This window comes from Leuciscus leuciscus (genome assembly GCF_965113295.1).
Source record: "Leuciscus leuciscus genome assembly, chromosome: 16".
Classification (NCBI taxonomy): Eukaryota; Metazoa; Chordata; class Actinopteri; order Cypriniformes; family Leuciscidae; genus Leuciscus; species Leuciscus leuciscus.
In genome coordinates this window covers 19,226,110-19,247,486 of record NC_138740.1, presented here as the reverse complement: position 1 = coordinate 19,247,486, position 21,377 = coordinate 19,226,110, and the positions used below count along the sequence as shown (strand labels likewise).

The following is a 21,377-nucleotide window of genomic DNA, read 5'->3' as shown; positions in this document are numbered from 1 at the left end:
TGAAAAGGAAATAAAACTGGGTTACCTTTTAGTGGCCGATATCTTCGTAAGAAACTACAACATCAACATACAAAACTGCCAAATTTTCCATATTTTGGAATCACTATGATCACAAAATGTAATCAATGCTTTAACATGCTCATTGTTTCTGCTAAACTGAAAACACAAATTTAGCTATCCACATGATCTGTATTATCTTAGAACTGTACAGTTTATGCCATATGGACATTACTTTAACAGTCACCTCTGATAACAGATTACTCTTAATTGTACCGTATAAAAATGCATTTTCTGTTAAGCTGCTTTGAAACAATGTGTATTGTAAAAAAGCGCTATACAAATAAATGTGAATTGAATTGAAAAATATGCGATGGGAAACTAAGAATAACTGAGTTACAGTTAAAGACTTACAAACCGTCCACTACATGAAAAGCGTTTCAATTTGCATGCCATACAACATACCTCAGTGGGAAATTTACCATCAAAAGGCATGTGATATTCCATTTTATAACATCCAGGAGATTGCAAAGAGTAATCAATCATTTTAACTCAGTTGCATGTATGTTATTTTGCCATTCATTAATTATGAGGGAAACTCATTTGGGTTAGTATGTCAACTCGCCATAATTTCAAATAAACTTTATTTTTACATAAACCGAGTCTGAATTGATCACACATACAATAAAAAAAATCTCTAAATGACAGAAATAGCCTGTCTCCAACCTTCAAGCTACCATCTTTACACAACTTATTTGAACAAATACTCGCTGTACAATACAGTATAACAATGTGCCTTCAGAATACAGTGGTTGCTTTCATTGTTTCTTTCTAAATGTCCCAAATACAGTGCATTAATAAATGTATACACATTTCAGTTTTAGAGGAATGCATTGTACAGATAAAAAAAGAGAGTCTGCCGAAAAAAAAGAAGAAGAAAAAAAAACAGAACAACAGCTACAGTACACAATTAATTTCCTTGAGGAATCTTTTGATTAAGAGGAAGAAAAAAAACAGGCATCTTAAGGCTTATGTTGAATTAGATGGACCTTCGTCAGGAAGTATAAAGGTCTGCAGAGTAAATACTGCTATGTCATACTGCCCTTTTATATTTCAACCGAACAAAACACTGATATTTATAACCGTCATCCAAGAAAGTCTATTCTTACTATCAAAACAAGTCGAGAGGAAAGACAAAAAAAAAAAAAAGAAAGAAGCAGGAAGCTGTTCGCCTCCGGTTCCGTTCTGTCAGTTTGAAGATGAATTCTAAGAGGACGTCCGATACACATAAAACCTTTTTGAAATATTTGCATCCTTCAGACTGTCTCAGCAACTCATTCTGGAATGTACAATGTTGATGGGTCAGCGTCTGTGACTGCCTGCATATGATAGTAGTCGGCATGTCTTCATTAATGGGCGTCTACGCCTGCGCGCCTCGTGCGAGGGCAGCAGGGTTCCTGAGAGGCCTGCCAGTGTAAGGTAGCAGGTGGTGCAGAGCTGAATGCTGGCGGTGGAGGTGAGGAGGGGGGTGGAGGGATGGGGGGGGAGATCTTCCCCAGATAACTTTCAGTTCTCCTCAATGAGGGTGATATCTAGTTCAGTACAATCCCTTTCAAACACGCTAGTTTGTCCTCCGTCGCGCTCTTCAGGGTCCTCCTCCTCTCTCTCCTCCTCCTCGTCACTTTCACTTAACGGCCCGATACTTGTCCTACCCAGGCCTTCAGCTGGTGAACATGAGCCTCTGAAGTCTCCAAAAAAGGGCTCAAGGCCCATACAGACATCGCCTCCACAGGCCAATCTGCCACGTTCCATATAACTAAGAGGGTCTGTGCTTCGAGTCTGAAAATGAAGGGATAGTAGTTTAGTTTAGTGACGAAAAAACATGGGTGTAATTTCTAAGATTGCCCCCGCAACTTTTTGGGACACAATCGTATATTTTAAGAGTTTTAGGTGCCATGCACAGATGCCACATATAATTTCTGCTGTTAACTGAATTAACTCATTACGTTCGTGTTAAGCTACTTTAGTTAGCACACATTTTTTAATAAGGATTACTAGGCATATGTTACAGCACCTAATTAATATTCATAACAAGTCAACCTGACAAGAGTTATACGTTTTTTAAACAAAACAATTTGTCAGTTGAAGTTAGACATTTGGGTAACACTTTACAATAAGTTAACATTAGTAGTCAACATGAACTAAGAATGAACAATACTTCTACAGCATTAATTAATATAAGTTCATATTAATTTCAACATTTACTAATACATTATTCAAATCAAAGGTTGTATTTGTTAACATTATTAATGCACTGTGAACTAACATGAACAAACAATGAACAGCTTTATTTTTATGAACTAATATTAACAAAGATTAATAAATACTGTAACAAATGTATTGCTCATTGTTAGTTCATTAATAGCAAACGCATACCTGAGTCATTTTGGCGAAGTCTAGCACAGGCCGTGCGCATGGTCTGTCCGGGTCCCTCCGGCGTTTTAGGCCAGGTTTGAGCAGGAGAAGGTCGCAGGGCTGAGAATGGCACCGTGGAAGTTGAGGAGGAAGAGCACGGCGCACCGAAGACGGAGTGCTGCAGGCGGACGAGGGCGAGGCCGGCACCGCCGGAGGGTGAGACGTGATTTGCGGGGGCACCGGAGGTGGCGGCAGGAACTGGGCGGCAGCTTCTCGGATGAGGACGGGAGAGAGGGAAAAGCGCCTCTGTGGCGGAGGCGGCGGGTGGAGCGGCGAGGGAGAGGAGGAGCATGAGGATGGCGAGGGGAAGAAGCAGCAGCAGGCGCCGCCTCCGGCAACGTCACTCGGGTCCCAGGGGAAAGTCCACGGCAGTGGGGAATCTGGGGAGAGGGCCAGACTGAAAAAGGTGGGGCTGGAAGAAGAATGCAGCGAGGAGTTTAGCGAGGAGCTGGGGGCACGCAGTGGACACGGCCCCCCCGCGCCCCCTCCACTGTGGCATCGGCGGTTCACTGGTGTCCAGACCTTGGAGGCGCTCGGCCGCCAGGTGTACCGGCAGCGTGAAAGGTCCTCTGGTACAGACAGCGAACGACAGTGGCGTTTGGGGGGTGGCGGGGGGGGAGGGGGAGGCCCGGGAAAAGACAGGTCCGTCACAGAGGTGCTAGGGGCGAGCGGACGGTTCAGGGCATCCCCCTCCGGCAGGTGGCTTTCTGGAGGACCCAGGGGCACGGGGCCGGGGGGGAAGCTGGAGCTGAGCACCCCCTGCAGGCTGGCCTTCGAAGGAGGGCAGAGCTGCCAGTAACTGCTCTCTGAAAGAGGTCGGACAGAGTTGTACGAGTTAATACCCTTCTGTGCTCCTCAGCATAAATTGTGGGGAGCATGTGACATGTGGAAGACATTACATATGGCGCTTTTCCACTGCATGGTACGGTACGGCTTGGTTCGGCACGGCACGCTTTGGCGCTTTTCCACTGCATGGTACGGTACGGCTCGGTTCAGTACGGCTCACTTATGGCGCATTTCCACTGCATGGTACGGTACGGCTCGGTTCAGTACGGCTCACTTATGGCGCATTTCCACTGCATGGTACGGTACGGTACGGCTCGCTTCGGCTCGCTTTAAATGGTACCACCTCTGTTGAGGTTCCAAGCGTACCGTACCGATACTAAAATGTGACGTGAAAACACTGCAGATCACTGATTGGTCAGACAGAATCATCACTACCAGCGTCATTGTATTTACGACACGAGACACTAAACCCGCTAGATTTAAATAGCCAGTTGACAACAGCCAACGCTGTAGCACCTGTTTTTAAAGTATTTGCTTAAAAAAATAATTTAAAAAAGAGTATAAACTTTAAAAAAAAGAAAGAAGCTTCGCATTTAATTCGCATTTAATATGATGATGTAATGGCAGTAGAGACGGTAACTATAACGATCAGTCCCACCCACTGTGAAGCGGTACTAACTGCAGTGGAAAAGCAACCGAGCTAAAGCGAACCGAACCGTGCCGTACCGAGCCGAGTCGTACCACGCAGTGGAAAAGCGAAGCGAGCCGAACCGTTACGCGCCGAGTCGAACCGTACCGAGCCGAACCGATCCGTACCATGCAGTGGAAAAGCGCCAATATTGGTGCTATGACAAAGTCTTTATAGGGTGCTGCAGACATATTTTTGTAGGCCCAAAACCCAGACATGAGTTAGCATTTTAGCACTTCTGGTTCCATCGTCCTGAAGTGAATTGTTTTTTTGAATGTCTGAAATAAGGTCTGTAGTTAAGATAAGCTCAAGACACATATGTTCTACAAAATAAAATACATCAGTAATACCCCCTTGTGAATTTTTTAATGCTTTTACTTGTCTTTAAAAAAGCTAATTGCTAATAAGTGGCTAAAAATGGTACTACAAAGGTTGTTGGGGTCATTAACATCATTACACCGAACAGGTAAACTCATTTACTTACTAGACCGCTTTTACGGCCTCATTGTGTTTATGGCCCTGTTTACACCTGGTATTAAGATGCGTTTTCGTCGTTCGGATCACAAGTGAACGACACTAAATACAGGTGTTAACGGGGTCTAAAACGTTTTGAGCTTGTCCACTTTCAACCAGTCGAAAACGCATCTGACCGGATTGCTTTCGTAGTGTAAACGCTCATGTGGTCACTCACGTTCGAACAGCTACAAAAGAGCCTACTCTCCACCTACTGACCTAATGCGTAAACAATCTGGGAAGCGCACTAGCCAGACGGGATTTTTAAATTTGTCGGCTGAAGAAAAACGTACCAAGCACAATGTCACTCTCACCATTCCTGATTTGTAACGAAAGTTACTGCTCTCCATATGGGTTACGTTTGTTATGTTCACTTGAAACTCAGAATAACCAAGAAACTCTGCACTTCAAATTAAGGAGCTTTTTAAAGTGATAGATCAATGCTCCAGATACTCAAGAGAGGTCAGATAAGTTACATACCAGGCATCAATCCATCTGTGGGCCGGCTGGTTTCGGGGCTCTGACGATGAAGTAGAGACTGAAAGAAGAAAAAGAAAAGATTAATTGCATTGCATTAACAGACAGATATTCTGGAGAGCTTGACTGAGCCTACTACACATCTTAAATGGTAAAGTGAATTACATCATACTGTGCTGAGATCTAAAACACAAGTTTTACCAGTTTGCTGTCCAGTGGTCGGTGCTGATGCTGGGACAACGTTGTTGATTAACATTTAACGAAACCATGGCATGGCAAATTGGAGGAGGAAGGAAAGGTGGGGAAAGAGGCTGATGTACACTAAATAAAACTAAGACACTGTCCACCAAACATCCAGGACACACTGCTCGCTCGGTCTCACTCAGGAACCATGATGACGTCCTCACCTGGGGCACAGAAATCAAAAAAATTATTAGATATTTAATCAATTTGATTATTTTGCTTATGATAAAAAAAAAAAACATACAATATTTTTTTGACAAAAAGTTTATTTGTTAAAAATATTCATATTTTAGTTCTTCACTACCTTTTCCTCTTACTCTTTAAAATGATTTGGTGTTATTATTTTTTTGGACTCTTCAGATGTTTCTGAATTACAGTATGTTGTCTGGATCTGACTCAAAGAACTGATTCCTCATGATTATGACACCTTTAAAAAAATGTATCTGAACGCTAATTTGGTTGTTGCTTGTACATCAAGATATTAGATAAGAGATACACTGCGTCCGAAATCGAATACTTTCCTACTATATAATATGCGAAAAACAGTACACCAACAGAGTAGTGTGTCCGAATGCATAGCATTCGATTAACAGTAGACGAAAAGTCCCCAGATTACCTACTACTACTTCCGTTGAGATGCTGAGATGTGCATACGACGGACACTTTACTATCCCATGAGGCCACGGGAGGGGATTTATAAATGGGAGTGAAGCGACTGCTGGTAGGTCATGTGACAGTAACAACATGGCGGATGTAGTAACTTAAGTCCGAATTTCATTTAACGGTCGCAAAGTAAGTTTAAATTCAATTTAGGAAATGTAGTGCCTCAAGACAGTGTGCAATTTCGGACCCTGCAATGGTCTCTGTCCTGCTCGCGTCCCACATCCCTCTCAAAGCACAGAGCAGCATATAGGACGAGACATTTATCTTTGTGGAGATATATAAAACAAATGTTTTTTCATGTAATATTTAACATTCTTATGTTATTTAGGTTACCATTATTTACTGATATTTATTTCAATGTGTTACAGGCTGTAGTGTGTTGTTTCACTGACAGAAGTGCTCAAATAAACACGAAACTGATGTTTAAGCCTCATTGTTATGTTTTATTATTTCAAAATGAATTTAAGTTAGGTCAATATATAATATATATATACCACCAGTAGTTAGTCCATTACCACCATGGTGATAAAAAACTGCCACCATCTCAGCCCTAAGGGCAATACAAAATGGTGGAACATGAAAAACGGTTCAAAGTTGATGGTAAATGTTCCAGAATAGCAGGGTCTCCCAGTCTCTTGAGTTACTTAGCTGCTGAAAGTGTAACGAATATTTCAATTAGCAAAACTACAAAGTATTCCTGATCTACTCTGAATGAAAATGCTTTTACATTTCTTGTCCCATTCAAATTTTTGAAGTCTACAGTTGAGCTCACATGTAAAACTTGTCATGTTTACAAGGAAGAGTATAAATCCTTGATAAGAGCCCTTCCCGTTTAACAAAACTTTGCAAAAGTGCACACAGAATTATTTTTATTTTTTTTGTCTTTCCCTGGCTAAATATATTTCGCCATCTCCTTTCTAAAAAAAAAAAATTAAACACACCATGAGTCCGGTATAAAATTGGGGGGGGGGGGACTATAATTGTACCTCTTATTTCTTTCATAGTACAAACAATCCTCTTTATAAAGCAGGTACTGTATGAGCCGTCTTCATTTACTATGCATTGCCTACAGCGCACATATAAAATTCCCTTTGATTAATAAGTCCTTAATGCTAAATTGCTGACATCACACTTTTACACTGAAACAAACCAGGAATTGCAGGTGACTGACTTGCAAGTACCAACAAAACAACACTGGAAAATATGCTCACAAAAGAAATTACACAAAAAATATTTTTGTGAGTTTTTCTCTTCATATTCCTATAAACTAAAATAAATGGCTTTATAAGGCAAATGTTATTTTTTTAATGGCAGCCATGCTAATGTATTTGAGACACTAACACGAACAGAATATGACCAAATTTGAATCAATATTTGGATATTCTTGTGCTAAACTTATATTTCTCTTCTGATGTATTGTCAGATTATATTTTAATAAGACAAAAGTGATTGAAGTTCTCGCTTTCCAAGCTCCGCTAAGGACTGTAACCCTGCAGGGCAACGGCCCAGTCTGCTAGTGGTCTCCCATTACAGCACACATGAATAGCGGCTGCTTGGTGACAGGTGTCTGGGAAAGCTGCACAGTCAAGGATCCGGCTGTTCCGCTGGCCTGATGCCACTGTGGGAACTCCTACCAACACATCCTTCCCTGTCTGTGCTCACTGGCACACCAAGCACTAAAAACACATCGTCCGACATGACTGATGTATAGATACTAGTCTAGTGCTTGTTATTAATAAGTATGGCTGGAATGTTTTGATTACTTGATTTTAATTGATTCTCATTTTTCTCGATTTTGCTGTTTTCAGTTGACAAATGAACAGAACATTGTAGAGCACATCCCATCCAGTAACTCGCAATAAGCTTTGTTACTTTTGATATAAAACAAAGTGTCAGATTTCGAATACTCTCCATTTTATTTACGAAATGTAAAAAATAGAGACCGTTTTGGCACTCTTTAATGTGCACTGACAGATCGCTGTTGCCGCCTCAGATCAAGCGAAGCGGCAGCGCACGTGAAATGATCATCTCTTCTGCTTTACTACTAGTTACAGCACAAAATAAACATGATTGATCATCAGAAGACATGTTAAAAGATACAGTACAGCTTACCGAAATCTGTATCATGTCTTGTGTAATCGCTCAATCAGTACTTCAACCGTCGAAAGATGTCAATAAAATAGCTTGTAACAATATATCACGGAATGTTATATTTACTGTACCTCAGAAAAGCCATTCGATGACCATAAACTCCTTAGTCAGGTAAAAAAAAATTAAAAAAAACTGGAGGGGAGAATTTTGCTACATATATGCACCATATTACATATTCATTATTTATTTTTTTTACTTTTCTTCAGTATTTATTGTATGTTTGAATAAAATTTGTCAAGTTGTTATGACAGCCACAATGTAAATGTTTATATTTCAAAAAACTAATTGTAGTGTGTAATTCCTGTAATTTAAGTGTTTATATACAAATCAGTTAATATTAACCTTCAATATGAATGTAGTCCCTACCAACTGAATCCCTGTATAGTTTACAGCACGAGTTGAGTTTTTTCATTGAGAAAATTTGCCATGTACTGTATATCCAAAGTAATCGATATCAATATGAATTGGAATCAAATAGCAAGCTTGTGAATTGAATCAAATCGTGAAGTTTGTCAATACCCAACCCGATTAATAAGTCCCAAACACTTTTTAAACTGGGGTCCGGGGCCCCTTAGCAAGGGAGTGCTAGGGGGTCTGTGAAAAAGTGTAAACAAAAACAGTGTAATATTTTTTAAATAAATTAATAATAATTTTTATTTATATAGCGCCTTTCCAACACCCAGGGTCGCTTTACGCCAATTACAAAGGTTAGTGAAAATATGTATTAATTCGAATGAATAAATAAATAACTCTTCCAGTACAGTACTATAATGAGTAGAAAAACAAATTAATATAATTTAAATATTTTCCAAATAATATTTCAGACATATTTAAAGTATTAATTTTCACAGTATAAAAAATTAAAAATTTAGGATGGGGGTTCCTCCCACAAGGATGATCGTATATAGGGTCCATGCATCTAAAATAATAAAAACCTCTGATTTAGATAGTGAGGTAGGGAAATAATAATTCACAGATGCTGATTTAAGTCAAGAAACGTCGCTAGTAATGACGTTTCATGGCGGTCACGAGAATATTCGGGTTCGGTTCCGCCGTTGCCTTGGTAACGCGCTGAGCGGTCGCGGCTGATGATGGAGGGGGAGGGGGAGCCTGCCTGTCATCTCCATTATAAGCACATTAAGCGTGACATGTAGCACAACATATCCTTCGTCTACGATTCAAATAATCTGAAGAAATAAAAGATATGTGTGTGTCTGTGTGTATACATATATATACACACATATTTCACGATCGCATCGCCATTAACAAAACAGAATAAAATCGCGCTGAAGGTCGGGCTAGGCCACTGGGTTACATTACTGAAGCGCGAGCGTGAGGTTTGCACGGGACATTAGCCAAGTTTAGCCATTCTGAGCATGTATACACATTAAGGGTATATTGATTTTTGCGCGCCGAAGGCAAGCGAATGAATTGAGACTATAAATATGCATCGGTCGACATTAGGAAACAGAAAGCGTTTTCATATCGCGTGAACCGGTTGTAACATTCCTCTATTTGCTTGATTTCGCAGCTTACGCAAGCGTATAACACATGAAACCCTAAAACTCTAATTCTATATTTTACATTTTATAAAACGCCATTCATTGCATGATGATTAAAAATAACAGGCTGCATGTCAAGCCAATCAGGAACAGGCGACCCGGGCTATAGTAGCTAACGCGGAGCTGTAAACAGGCCTATTACAGAAATAAAGCTATAGAATGTCTTCCCGTTTCATAGGGGTCAGTTCTGTTCGCAAATCTGCTAAAGCGAATTACTGCATCCCTGCCATGTGCTGCAGATTTGTTTACACGCGTTTATGAAATGCAATTCTGCCCCACGAGTCAATTTCTAGATGTTAAGCCATGCACAATGAGCCCGACTGCAGCAAAACTACATATTTATATGAAGAATGCAACATTTAAACGAGGATGCACTGATGATTTTCGACGATAATGGCTTACCTTGAGTCAACCGAGAGTGGTCGATAAAACCCCAGGCCTTGTATGTTGCTCGCAACCGAGAGATTCAGGAGATTCGGTACAAGAAGCTAAAGCGGGTCGGCTTGCTGTCTAATACAAACCGTCCTCGCTTTGGCCTGGAAATATATCTGTATACAATTGTCGACTGCTCGGTTCACCAAAAACATATCGTTAAAATAACATATGCTGGGGTCATAAGCGAAGACCGATAGAGATGATTTAAAGGATCGTGTAAAATTGTGGATAGGTCTGCAATTGCACGCTTGGTCGATACAGACTGTCTTCTCAATGTCGCCCACTAGGGAAAAATAAGTGCGTCCCTTCTATGGAGGAATTTGTAAATAACATTCAGGGCATATACGGTCTCGGGTTTATCAAACGCCTGCAAGGACCTGCATGAGAACTAGTAAAAGGGAGCAAATGTTATCAGATGAATAAATGGACGATATAAAGCTGTGAAGTGTCAGACAATACAGTACAGTGACTCTCTTGGACTGAACCGATCCTGAGAATAATACGACTCTCAGAATCATGGGAATTGTAGTGAACTCTATAAAGGGATTTTCATTATTTTTAGTAATTCCCCATCTAATTTAGTGCTTATTTTCAGGAAGGATATTTGCAATAGCCTATATATTTATCCTGAAAATAAACTCTAAATGAAATCAGATTATTCACTTGGTAAAATGGCAAACAAAGCAATCGCCTGAAGTGTTTGACTAACATTTCTCCACATTCTAATAACTTCGTACTAACATACCCAATCAAACTTGCATTGCTCATGTTATTGAGCCTAATAAAAAGGTACAATTATATGAGTGAGGATACTTTAACAGGTGAGATTAAAGTTCACCCAAAAATGAAAATTGTCATTACCTACTCACCCTCAAGTTGCTCCAAACCTGTACAGTTCTGTTGAACACAAAATAAGATATTTTGAAGAATATTGGTAACCAGACAGTTGATGGACCTCACTGACTTCCATAGAGCGAGAAAAAGAAAAAAAACTAATGAAGTCAATGGCTACCATCAACTGGTTACCAACATTCTTAAAAATATCTTTTGTGTTCAACAGAAGAAAGAAACTCATACAGGTTTGGAATAACATGAGGGCGAGTAAATGACAATTCAATTTAATGCATCATCCCTTTAAGGGGCCGTTTACACGACAGTTATCAACTAAAAACGTATGCGTTTTAGCTATTAATTTACACGACAACAGCGGTTTTGGGGCTTGGGAAGAAAAAAGAAAAGAAAACGGGATTCATAGTGCAAGTTTTTGTAACCAATCCGGTTATTGTCCGTGTAAACTACAAAAACTTGAATTTGTGAACACTGTGACAGTCTATATGTCTACAAATTGACATTGCCAACTACCAGCCTGGTATGCATAATACAGCATTAAGGGTACATTTGTTGTGTAAATGGATAAAGCATAACTACTATTCCAAGAGGGTAATTCAACTTCCAAACAATGAGAACATTGTGCAGAACACATTAAAATGGTCTGTATTTGATAAACTGTAAACTTGCCCATCAAATCTAATTGGAATGTTCCAGGATCAACCATGATGAACTTGGTGAAAAGGTTTGCTGCAGATAAACAGCTATTGATACACCAATATATAGCACAACTAGTTAGTAACATATGGAGAGTCAGCTATAGCCAGTCCACATCTTTATTAGTTTTGCTTTCCATTCATAGAGGTCCACACAAAAATAAGAAATAAAACTTCTAAACTTCCTGTTTTTAGAAAAACAGTGACGTGACAAACAGGAGGGAAATGTAGTGTCAAAAACAAAAATAAATAGAACCAGTGCTTTTGAAGGACACGATAAAATAAATAAGAAAGTGAGGAACAGAGTAGCAAATAACAGGTACTTGGAAGTGTACAACATTTAAACATTCATCTGCAGAGTATGTCTTGATTGCAAAATACATAGTGCACAACATTCTGAACTAGGAGACGGTGATCCTAACGTGTAATTCTAACATCTAACACTGCTGGTAGAACAAGCTTTGCACCTGATCTGGGCAGACCATTCACATCATTTGAGGAGACACTACGTATATCTCCAGAAAGGCTCTTCTTGCAGCAAGGGCGCCTGGTTTCGGTTGTGGTCAGTCTCGAGGAGAAATCGCAACCATCCTAGAACGTTTTCCTGTGCTGTTAGGTGACTACTAAAGGTATAGCCCAATCCAAGCTGAGAGGTTTGGTTCTGGTGGCATGGGACTCCAATCTGGACAGAAGAATCCCAATTAGCACTGAAACCATCTGTACTTCACAAGAAGTTACACTGGCTCTTCAAGCAGTAAATGCTTTGACTTCTTAAATTTGCAAAGAAGTGCAGTGTATTAAACACAGAAGACATTTACACAAAACTGGGTAGATTATTCCACTTCAAATACAGCCATTTAATATTTAGGTCTGACCTGAGAAGCATTAGAAGGTAGCCAAGTATCATCAGTTGAGAACTCAGAAGGTTGGGAAATAATGGAGTCTGTTGCCATTTCCCACTGTGTGCTCTCCTTTTCGCTGGCTTCACACAGCTCTGTATTCATCTTCTCAAGCAAGCTCTGCCTAAGGGAGTAAAAAAATGCAAATTATTAGAATCCGATTAAAAAAATAAAGATAACTTTAAAGACTTACAATTGATCAACAGGGTCTTGTCCTTCCATGTTTTTCTGGGAGGCAGATGGTGGGTCCCATGTATGAAGCGCCCGCCGCCAGAGCCGGACTTGCATATCCCAAGATCTGCGACTATATTTGCGGTATTTGTTTGGAGTGGAAGGGTGGATCCCAGGGACACGCAGACGCCTGAACATTGAGGAGAAATAATACCCAGAAAGCTTAGTTACACTTTCACTACAATCAGGAGAACATCCAACAAGACAAATGGAAGTGAACGATTGTTTGCAGCTTAATAACTTTCATCAATTCTCACTTTGGAACCTGCTGCTCATAGTTCTGGTAGCCACAAGTATTCTTTCCATACTGAATCTGTTTTTGTCTGCGCTTTAAAACTGCCTCATTAGTCTCAAAATGTGACGGGTCAGCATTGTGGGGGCACCACTGTACCCCTGATGGTGACCTATAAAAATGAGTTTTAGTCATTTAAATCACTGGGACAAGAAGGCCAAATAAATAGATACTTATTTTTATCATTTACTTATACACCAAGATACATTTCCCAGACCTCTTGATCCCATCTATGTCTTCGGTTCCAACAGCAACACTAGCTGTAGACATCCTCAGGATGCACCGCTCTAGGATAGAGGACCTGAATAGGGAAGAAATGTCATGCTTTAAAATGGTTGTACGAGACATTTAAAAGTTAAGACAAAACTTCCACCCTAAAACATCCTCCACACAACCAAAAACAACTTAATAACAGACCTGCGAGGCTTCTGAACAGCAGAGGTCTTTTCTCCATTATGCGAAGCTGACTGTGGGGTTTTAGAGCAGCTGGGAGGTGGGAGGAGGTGGGGGGATCCACAGTTCACAAGACAGCATTATCAAGTTTGCAATTTGTAGCAAAAACATAAGAGAACAATTGCCATGTCACTCCTCAATCTACAGAGATATTTACCTGACAAGACTATCATACACCGAACTGCAGCCTGGTAGAAGCCAAGGTTCTGGGCTACATGGAAGAGTGTGTGTTTTAGTCTTGAAGTCTTGGGCAACGTCTGTTGGCCATAAGTGAAGGGGCAGACCTCTAAAATACAAAACAAAAGACACTGTCCCTACACGCTACAGTAACACAGCTTTATATTTTAAAATGAACAAGCAGAATTTTGATAACATACAACCGCGACTCAAAGGGGCTTTGAAGAAGGCTTTCTATGCGTGTTGTCATGATTTTGGCTACAGCCACACAACACGTTGCGTTTGACAAAGCTTTTTATCAGCGACAGGTGTATCGGGGGCGGGGCTTTACAAATGAGACAGGTAAGGCCAGTAATCATTAAAAAATAATCACAATAAATTATTCATGATAAAATAATGTAATAACGTACAAGGAAATGATCGCGCTTTTATTATGAAAATGCTACAGTTTGGTCGTTCCCACAGAGAAAGTTGTCAGTTTCTCTATTTAGACACATAATATAGCCTACCTTAAAGTCTTGGTAACAACAACGACAACAACAAGCTATCGACAAAGTTCAGCACTTTGCACAAAAAAGAAAAGAAAAAAAGATTCAGTTAATTTAACTTCTACAATTTTTGTTGCGGCATTAATATGAGGTAAGTTGTCAGAATGGAACCAGCCTATTTTAGGCTTTTCAGCTAAATGTAAACAGTAAATCAACTATGAAACATAAAACAGTTCGTGAAAAAAACGTAATAAAACATAAAACGTGTTTAGCCAACGACTATTGTATTGTAAAAAAAAAAATATATATATATATATATATATATATATATATAAATAAAATCAGGGTTAGTGTCAGTGACAGCAGTTTGATCACTTTTGAAATAGATGAGCAACAGCACTAGTTTACGACAGCCACGCACTCTTTACGACATCACGGTAGCAAAATGGCGTCAGGCAGTGGGGTAAGAAATTTGCTAACACTTGTTTTGATTTCTTTGTTTGTTTAGAATTGCAATCTATCCGCTTAGAATTGCAACCTATCCGCGTTATTTTGACATAATTTATGCCCGAATTCAGTTCTTAAATTCATATCTTTAAAAGTGTAGAACGTCTTTTTATCGTAGTAGTTGGACGATCAAAACTAACATATCCGTCACGGCAGATGGTTTTGTTTGGTCATATAATACAAGAGCGAAAACAGAGATGTATTTTAATTATGAGACGCTTTGGAATCTAACATCTCTAGTATTATTGGCCGACAGTCTTGTTAAACTATCAATATGGTCGTATGTTTTTCTTTAATTAAAGTTCGATCATGTTCACAGGCTGTTCTATGCAGTTGAATGAATAGAGCTGATTTGATTCACTTATTTAACACGTTTATAATATCTTCTGCTTGTTTTTGTAGTCTAAGAATGATTTTCGACGCAAATGGGACAAAGATGAATATGAACAACTGGCCCAGAGACGAATCACGGAAGAGAGAGAGAAAAAAGATGGTAAGCAAATACAACGTTGTAACCTTTCAATATTTATTCAGTAAATTCAGGTGAATTGGGACACTTTTTCCAAGTCATCTCAGTGGCAAAAAGTGTCCTAATAAACCCTGAATTCACCCTACATCAAGTGTGTTTTTTTTTCAAGAGAGTCAAGTACAGAGACAAATAAACCCAGATACTGAAATATTCACTTTATGTTTTAACCTAAATATTTAAATAGTTTATGGCAGTATTTACTATGTCATAATTTCTTTTCATTCTCCAGGCAAGCCTGTGCCCCCCGTCAAACGGGAGCTTCTCCGCCACAGAGATTATAAAGTGGATCTGGAGTCAAAACTGGGGAAGACTATCGTCATCACTAAGACCACACCACAGGCTGAGATGGGAGGGTGTGTATCTGCTGTACAATTGACTGTAGTATGATGACGTCAATATGAGTTCATGAAAGAGTGATCACTGACTATGTTTCCATCCAATGTTGTGAATTTAACTTGTGCACAAAATAGGAATATTGCCTCAAACATTTGCACATAAAGCACAGTTTCGATTCCATGTTTTGATGAGGACGAAATCGTCACTTCGTGGCAAATCGGTGCAAAATATCTGTAATAAAAATAGAAGTTGCTGCAGTCGGCGAAGCCAATGTGGCACTTTTTTTTGTATGGCATAAATTACCTGCGCAGATGAAATGCAATAAACGCTGTCATTCGGTCTTGCATTCGGATGCCTGGTGTTTGGGAATGCAATCATCCGAGACACTTCTGGGAGGTGATCATACCCAAACATTTTGATGCTCAGGCATTTCAGAATGATCAAACCAACATTTGAGAGACTATACAATGAAATCGTTCCGCTTTTTAGTCCAGTTATCCAATCACATCCTCTGTTGAGGGAAAGTCACGTGAATTCTTTGTTGCACATCAAGGGATTTATTTGGTAAATGTGTTTCCGTCGGAGTTTACGGTCATGTACGACACATATCCATCACAATTGAGTGCACAAGTTTTTGCACATCTTGGTGTTTCCGTGCAGCTTTTTTATGCGATGGAATGTTTAGCTTTTTTGAGGGTGGTTGATGGAAACATAGTTAGTGCTTAGAGATGCACCGATACTAAATTTCTTCGCCCGTACCGACAGCCGATTATTCTCAATGATGTCGGCTGATGCCGATACCGAAATCTCTCCCAAATAATGCTGAAAACTATACAGGGAACCCTCTCGTTTAGTACACTATAATATTAGAGGTTAAAATTAACAACAGAGCTATTATATTTAACTACTATTTATTTCCAGATATAATATTTATGTAGTAGTAAGTAACAGATCCGCACACCGAATAAGCTCCCATTCAAAAACTTTATTAGTGACGTTTCGGGCCTCACATGGCCCTTCCTCAGACTAACAATATACAATATATAATATGTAAATAATAATATTTACACTCAAATAAAAGCTGAAATGTTTGTACACTACTCAGTTGCACATAAGTTAGTTTTCATACACTTTTCTTCACAAACATGCATATATAATTAACAGTTAAAGCTCTTCTCTAGTGTTTTTATAGCTAACGAACAAACTGTGAACATTGGATAACCTTCCTGAGGTAAATGCAACATTAAGTGATTTTGTTCACAAGCTGTTTATTGACGTCTTTCCGCGGTTGAAACGCAGATTGAGTGATTAATTGAGTCATGATACGGATTTCGATAAGTTGTACTGTATCTTTCAACATGCCTTCTGATATTCATGTTTTTCTATATATAATTTGTATTAAACTGGAAGAAAAGACTCGCGCTGCTGCTTGAACTGAGGCGTTTACAGCAATCTGTCACGTCACATTTAAGAGCGTCAACTTAAATTTTGTGATAAAATCTACATAATTTGAAATCTGAGACTTTTTTTCTTATCAGAAGTAACAGAGCACAAAGCTCTTTGCGATTATTGGATGGGAGGCGCTACAAATAATTTTTGATGTAGGGGGGAAAAATCTGGCAACCCTTGCTTGAACTATGGGTGTTTCATAGGGTAAAATAAAGCCTGCATTAACGTTGCTATTTTTTAACTGTTAAAGCGTTGTTGTCGCGTTAACTTGCCCTAAAATCAGCATGAGAAATTTTCTTCACACACTGAGTTGCGGTCTGACACGTTTTTCCACACCCTTTTGATTGACAGAATATAATCGGCCTTATCACAGGCTGTTTTTAGAGAAAATAATAGCTTTAATCGGGCGATACATCGGTGCATCTCTAGTGCTGTGTTGAAACATGTTGCCCAGAAAGTTATATATCAGCTCATTGTGCTATTTCTGTTACTGTATGTTACGCCCCGTCTAGGGTAAAGGACTTAACATGAAAAAACAACAACAACAATGCGGTTTTCACTTTTATGGAAAAGTGAATGAAACAATATTTATTGAGTTTTACAGGTTTATGATAGAATGGGATTTTACCTCAGGAGCCGACAAGGCCAAAATAACAAACAAAAACAACTAGTTTGGGATATACCTCTTACTGCCCTAATCCACAAAAGAAAATGCAATTACTTCCCTAACTCCCTAATCCAAAACAGGCACAAAAAAATATCAAACTAAAAGGTGGCGTCGGTCTCCATACCTCCCAAATTACTATGTACAATATACACAAGTATAAGTGCTAACAGAGAAATGCAAGGGTAATCTGTACTCGAGGTTGTTAAACAGGCGGTAGTAAATATCACAAATATAGCCCTTAACAGGAAACAAATGAATAACTTATCTTTCAATCAAACACTCCAAAGATAAACACTCTCAACAGTCTTAACACTCTAGCAGTCAGTCGTTAACAAAGTCAGGCAAGCAAAACGCAGCATGTGAGCACAAATGGCTAATGAAGCAGAAACAGAGGCATTTATACACGTCCAGGTGTCAGCTGATCAGTCAGGGCGTGGCACCAATCAGACTGCAGGAACCAATCCAGTCTTCTTCCTGGATGAAAACAAACACCTCCCACAACAACATGGAAACACAAACAGACCAAAAGGGACGTAACAGTAATAGTGCATTAGTGCCAGTCCATTTTTTTTCAGCAGCGCTGGTCCAGGAAGTATTTTTTCCATTCATTTCTTCCATAGGGATTTCAAAAAAGTCTTTGTTAAAGAGTTATAAGCCATGAACCAAGCCAACCAGCTACGAGGAGAATCATAACATTACAAACTTTCATTTGAAGCAAAAAGGATTTAAAGGGATAGTTCACCCAAAAATGAAAATTCTGTCATCATTTACTCACCCTCAAGTTGTTTCAAACCTGTATGAATTTCTTTTTTCTGCTGAACACAAAAGAAGATATTTTGAAAAATGTCTGTAACCAAACAGTTGATGGACCCCATTGACTTCCATAGTATTATTTTTTTCCTACTATGGAAGTGATTGGGGTCCATCAACCGTTTGGTTACAGACATTTTTCAAAATATCTTCTTTTGTGTTCAGCAGAAAAAAGAAATTCATACAGGTTTGAAACAACTTGAGGGTGAGTAAATGACAGAATTTTCATTTTTGGGTGAACTATCCCTTTAAAAACTGAACAAAAATACAAAGGTGCAAGACTGTGTACTTGATGGCTTTAGTGAGGGAAAGAACTACAATCCCATGAAGCATTGCAAACTGCATTGTCAAATTAAAAATGGAGAAATATAAAATTACGCATTTGAAAATGCTGATTATATGTATAAACAGTATATTTTAAGATTATTGCAAAATATGCATGTATAGTGAAATATTTAAGTATTTTGAGAGTGTAGGGAGACCGACTCGATTACGTTACGGCTAAAGAGATCTTTTGGCACATTTAGCTTGTTTCGACTCTCTGATTGGTGAAATTTTCTGTACAGCATTATGGGTAATGTAGTTTTTCACCACGAATTCCGCTATTAAACACAATTATTTTAAAACTAAGTTGAAATAATGGGGGCTGACAAATTCAACAGAAGCAAATACTATCGATTAACAACCTCATAGCTCACAGTAGGGCTGTATTTAGAGCTGTATAGGTTATCATTAAAAATCTATTTCCCTATGGAGAAAATGAATGGAGTTTTTGCTTCTGGAACATTTCTGTTGTATATTTGTGTCAATTAATAATATTTGTTTTAACGTGTCTTTTTCTCTCTCTCAGGTACTACTGCAATGTCTGTGATTGTGTAGTAAAAGATTCCATAAACTTCTTAGATCATATTAATGGTAAAAAACGTAAGTATTGAGGTCTTTGTTCTTTTCTTCTTTTTTACAACATTTTCACTGAATGCAATATGTAAATTCCTATTTATACATTTGTACCTGTACAATATTTAAATGAATATTTATACTATCTGTACATACTGTATATTTGTATACATGCGTTTCTTTTTATTTGTATTATTCTGTACATGCTACTGTTGTATTTCTGTGGAAAAGTCAAAGTCTTTGTAAGCACACTTGTCCAGTAGCATTTTCTAATTCAGTACATTTATGCCCATTTATAGATCAGAGAAACTTGGGGATGTCCATGCGAGTAGAGCGCTCCTCATTGGACCAAGTTAAAAAACGTTTTGAAGTGAACAAGAAAAAAATGGAGGAAAAGCAGAAGGAGTATGATTTTGAGGAACGAATGAAGGAGTTGCGTGAGGAGGTCAGTGTTGATTCATTTAGACATTTACTGACAGGTCTTGAAAACCAGTGCATCTTAACTCACGATCATATATATATATATATATATATATATATATATATATATATATATATAATTAGACATACTTTGATTATTAAAATGTAACCATTAAAATTAGTCCAAAAAAATACAATGTATGTAAATATATAGGGGTTTTTTTGGGACTAATTTTAATGGTTAAATTTGAATAAAAGTATGTCTAATTAATTGAAATCGTGAAACTTATACAATTTAACAACAATTTATTAAAAGTTTAATAAAAATGACGTGTTTAGGGCCCTATAAAATACGTTTTACTTTTATTTATTTTATTTTTAACAAATTCTGTTTTCTGGATTCCATTTGAATGGTTTAATTAAATTGTACTAATCAAAAAGCATGTCTAATTATTGGAATTCATAAAAACAACAATTTGTTCATTAAAAAATAAACTAATTTATTATTAATCATATGAAATAACTTTTATATAAAAAGTTTGAATAATTTATTATTATTATTATTAGTGTTAGTATTATTATTACATTGAGATGCTAAATTCTACTGTACAACAGTAAGATATTTCTGTCAGTTTCTTCAAAAGTTAAATCGAACTTTTATTTTAACAGGTTGCCGTGAATACCTTTGAGTTTCTGTGTGTTTATGATATGACGATAGTTTTTCTCAAATGAAACTGCAAAAAATGCTGATAAAGTGACGCTCAGAGCGGCTCTGGAGATGAAGTTCATGCATTCATGTTCTCATATAATGCTGAAGAGGTCTGCGAAAGTCTGCGTTTTCTGCATCGTGAAAATCATAGGGCCCTAAGTATATTAGTACTCAATTTATAATTTGTTGCCCTGTTTTTTTCTATTTTATTTTTTTTATTCTGTTGTTAAGGAGGAGAAAGCAAAAGCATACAGAAAAGAGAAGCAGAAGGAAAAGAAAAGAAAGGCAGAAGAAGACCTCAGCTTTGAAGATGACGATGAAATGGCTGCTGTGATGGGATTCTCAGGTTTTGGATCCTCGAAAAAAGGCCACTGATCACTCATTTCAAATTTTCACCAAGGCCTTCTCTGAATGGGTTTCCCTGAACTGTATGAACATTTTCAAGAACTTCATTATTCCTTCACAGGACCAGACAGCTTTTTTTATCGCACAATCTGTGAAATACTCCTGATTCAGCATGTGGTAAAAACCTTTAGTAGGTAAACCTGTTTTTGGCCCTTGATCATAGAACATCAGCTAACTCCGTCATTCTAAATTAAACTTCTTGTTATAATTAAGTTTTTGTTATAAGGTCATTGTGTAAATAGGGCTGCATTATGCATATATGTTTTTATGAGTTGTGTCTTAGTAACCCTTTTACCCCTTCTACACAGTGAAACAGGAAAAGTTCAAATTAAAACATTGCTTTTTTTTTTAAGAAGAAGACAAGACTTGATGCTTCCATTCTTCAATGTGTGTGTGTGTGTGTGTGTGTGTATATATATATATATATATATATATATATTAGAGGTGGGCATAGATTAATTTTTTTAATCTAGATTAATCTAGATTAATTTTGAAATTAATCTAGATTAATCTAGATTAAAATGGCTCATTTGAATTCTGCCGAAGGCATTCAGAATATGTGTGCTACCCAAAT

At 38.2% G+C, this 21,377-nt stretch overlaps 3 protein-coding genes across 4 annotated transcripts; 1 reads left to right on the top strand and 2 right to left on the bottom strand.

Moving 5' to 3' along the window:
• Positions 1–624: 624 nt before the first annotated feature.
• Positions 625–10,280, bottom strand: fam53c (family with sequence similarity 53 member C). The gene is made up of 5 exons (XM_082140510.1): positions 9,958–10,280; positions 5,138–5,343; positions 4,940–4,997; positions 2,434–3,278; positions 625–1,836 (listed from the first exon to the last, which is right to left on the bottom strand). Exons 3-5 carry the CDS (start codon positions 4,944–4,946, stop codon positions 1,564–1,566), a joined length of 1,125 nt encoding a protein of 374 aa, XP_081996636.1. The 5' UTR covers positions 4,947–4,997; positions 5,138–5,343; positions 9,958–10,280; the 3' UTR covers positions 625–1,563.
• A 1,356-nt stretch (positions 10,281–11,636) lies between these two features.
• slbp2 (stem-loop binding protein 2) lies at positions 11,637–14,050 on the bottom strand. 2 transcript variants are annotated; one of them, XM_082140375.1, is made up of 8 exons: positions 13,787–14,045; positions 13,567–13,695; positions 13,374–13,442; positions 13,174–13,257; positions 12,922–13,068; positions 12,627–12,794; positions 12,410–12,557; positions 11,637–12,216 (listed from the first exon to the last, which is right to left on the bottom strand). In XM_082140375.1, the coding sequence occupies exons 1-8, from the start codon at positions 13,834–13,836 to the stop codon at positions 12,040–12,042; spliced, it is 972 nt and encodes a 323-aa protein (XP_081996501.1). In that variant the 5' UTR covers positions 13,837–14,045; the 3' UTR covers positions 11,637–12,039. The 2 variants fall into 2 exon arrangements, with proteins under 2 accessions (XP_081996501.1, XP_081996502.1); XM_082140376.1 differs by lacking the exon at positions 12,922–13,068 and having other exon boundaries at positions 13,787–14,050.
• Positions 14,051–14,410: 360 nt separating this feature from the next.
• On the top strand, positions 14,411–21,157 carry zmat2 (zinc finger, matrin-type 2). The gene is made up of 6 exons (XM_082140374.1): positions 14,411–14,537; positions 14,984–15,074; positions 15,340–15,463; positions 19,223–19,296; positions 19,569–19,714; positions 20,630–21,157. The coding sequence occupies exons 1-6, from the start codon at positions 14,520–14,522 to the stop codon at positions 20,771–20,773; spliced, it is 597 nt and encodes a 198-aa protein (XP_081996500.1). The 5' UTR covers positions 14,411–14,519; the 3' UTR covers positions 20,774–21,157.
• The last annotated feature ends 220 nt before the right edge of the window (positions 21,158–21,377 follow it).

Bases quoted from the DNA above. Each gene is read 5' to 3' on its own strand.
- fam53c (XM_082140510.1), bottom strand. The intron at 1,837-2,433 runs GTATGCGTTTGC...CTTCATTTTCAG, and splicing joins ACTTCGCCAAAATGACTCAG to ACTCGAAGCACAGACCCTCT.
- slbp2 (XM_082140375.1), bottom strand. From the start codon at position 13,836: ATGACAACACGCATAGAAAGCCTTCTTCAAAGCCCCTTTGAGTCGCGG. The intron at 13,443-13,566 runs GTAAATATCTCT...CCCACCTCCCAG, and splicing joins GTGTATGATAGTCTTGTCAG to CTGCTCTAAAACCCCACAGT. The intron at 13,069-13,173 runs GTCTGGGAAATG...TCATTTTTATAG, and splicing joins GACATAGATGGGATCAAGAG to GTCACCATCAGGGGTACAGT.
- zmat2 (XM_082140374.1), top strand. The intron at 19,297-19,568 runs GTAAGTATTGAG...GCCCATTTATAG, and splicing joins TCATATTAATGGTAAAAAAC to ATCAGAGAAACTTGGGGATG. The intron at 19,715-20,629 runs GTCAGTGTTGAT...TCTGTTGTTAAG, and splicing joins TGAAGGAGTTGCGTGAGGAG to GAGGAGAAAGCAAAAGCATA.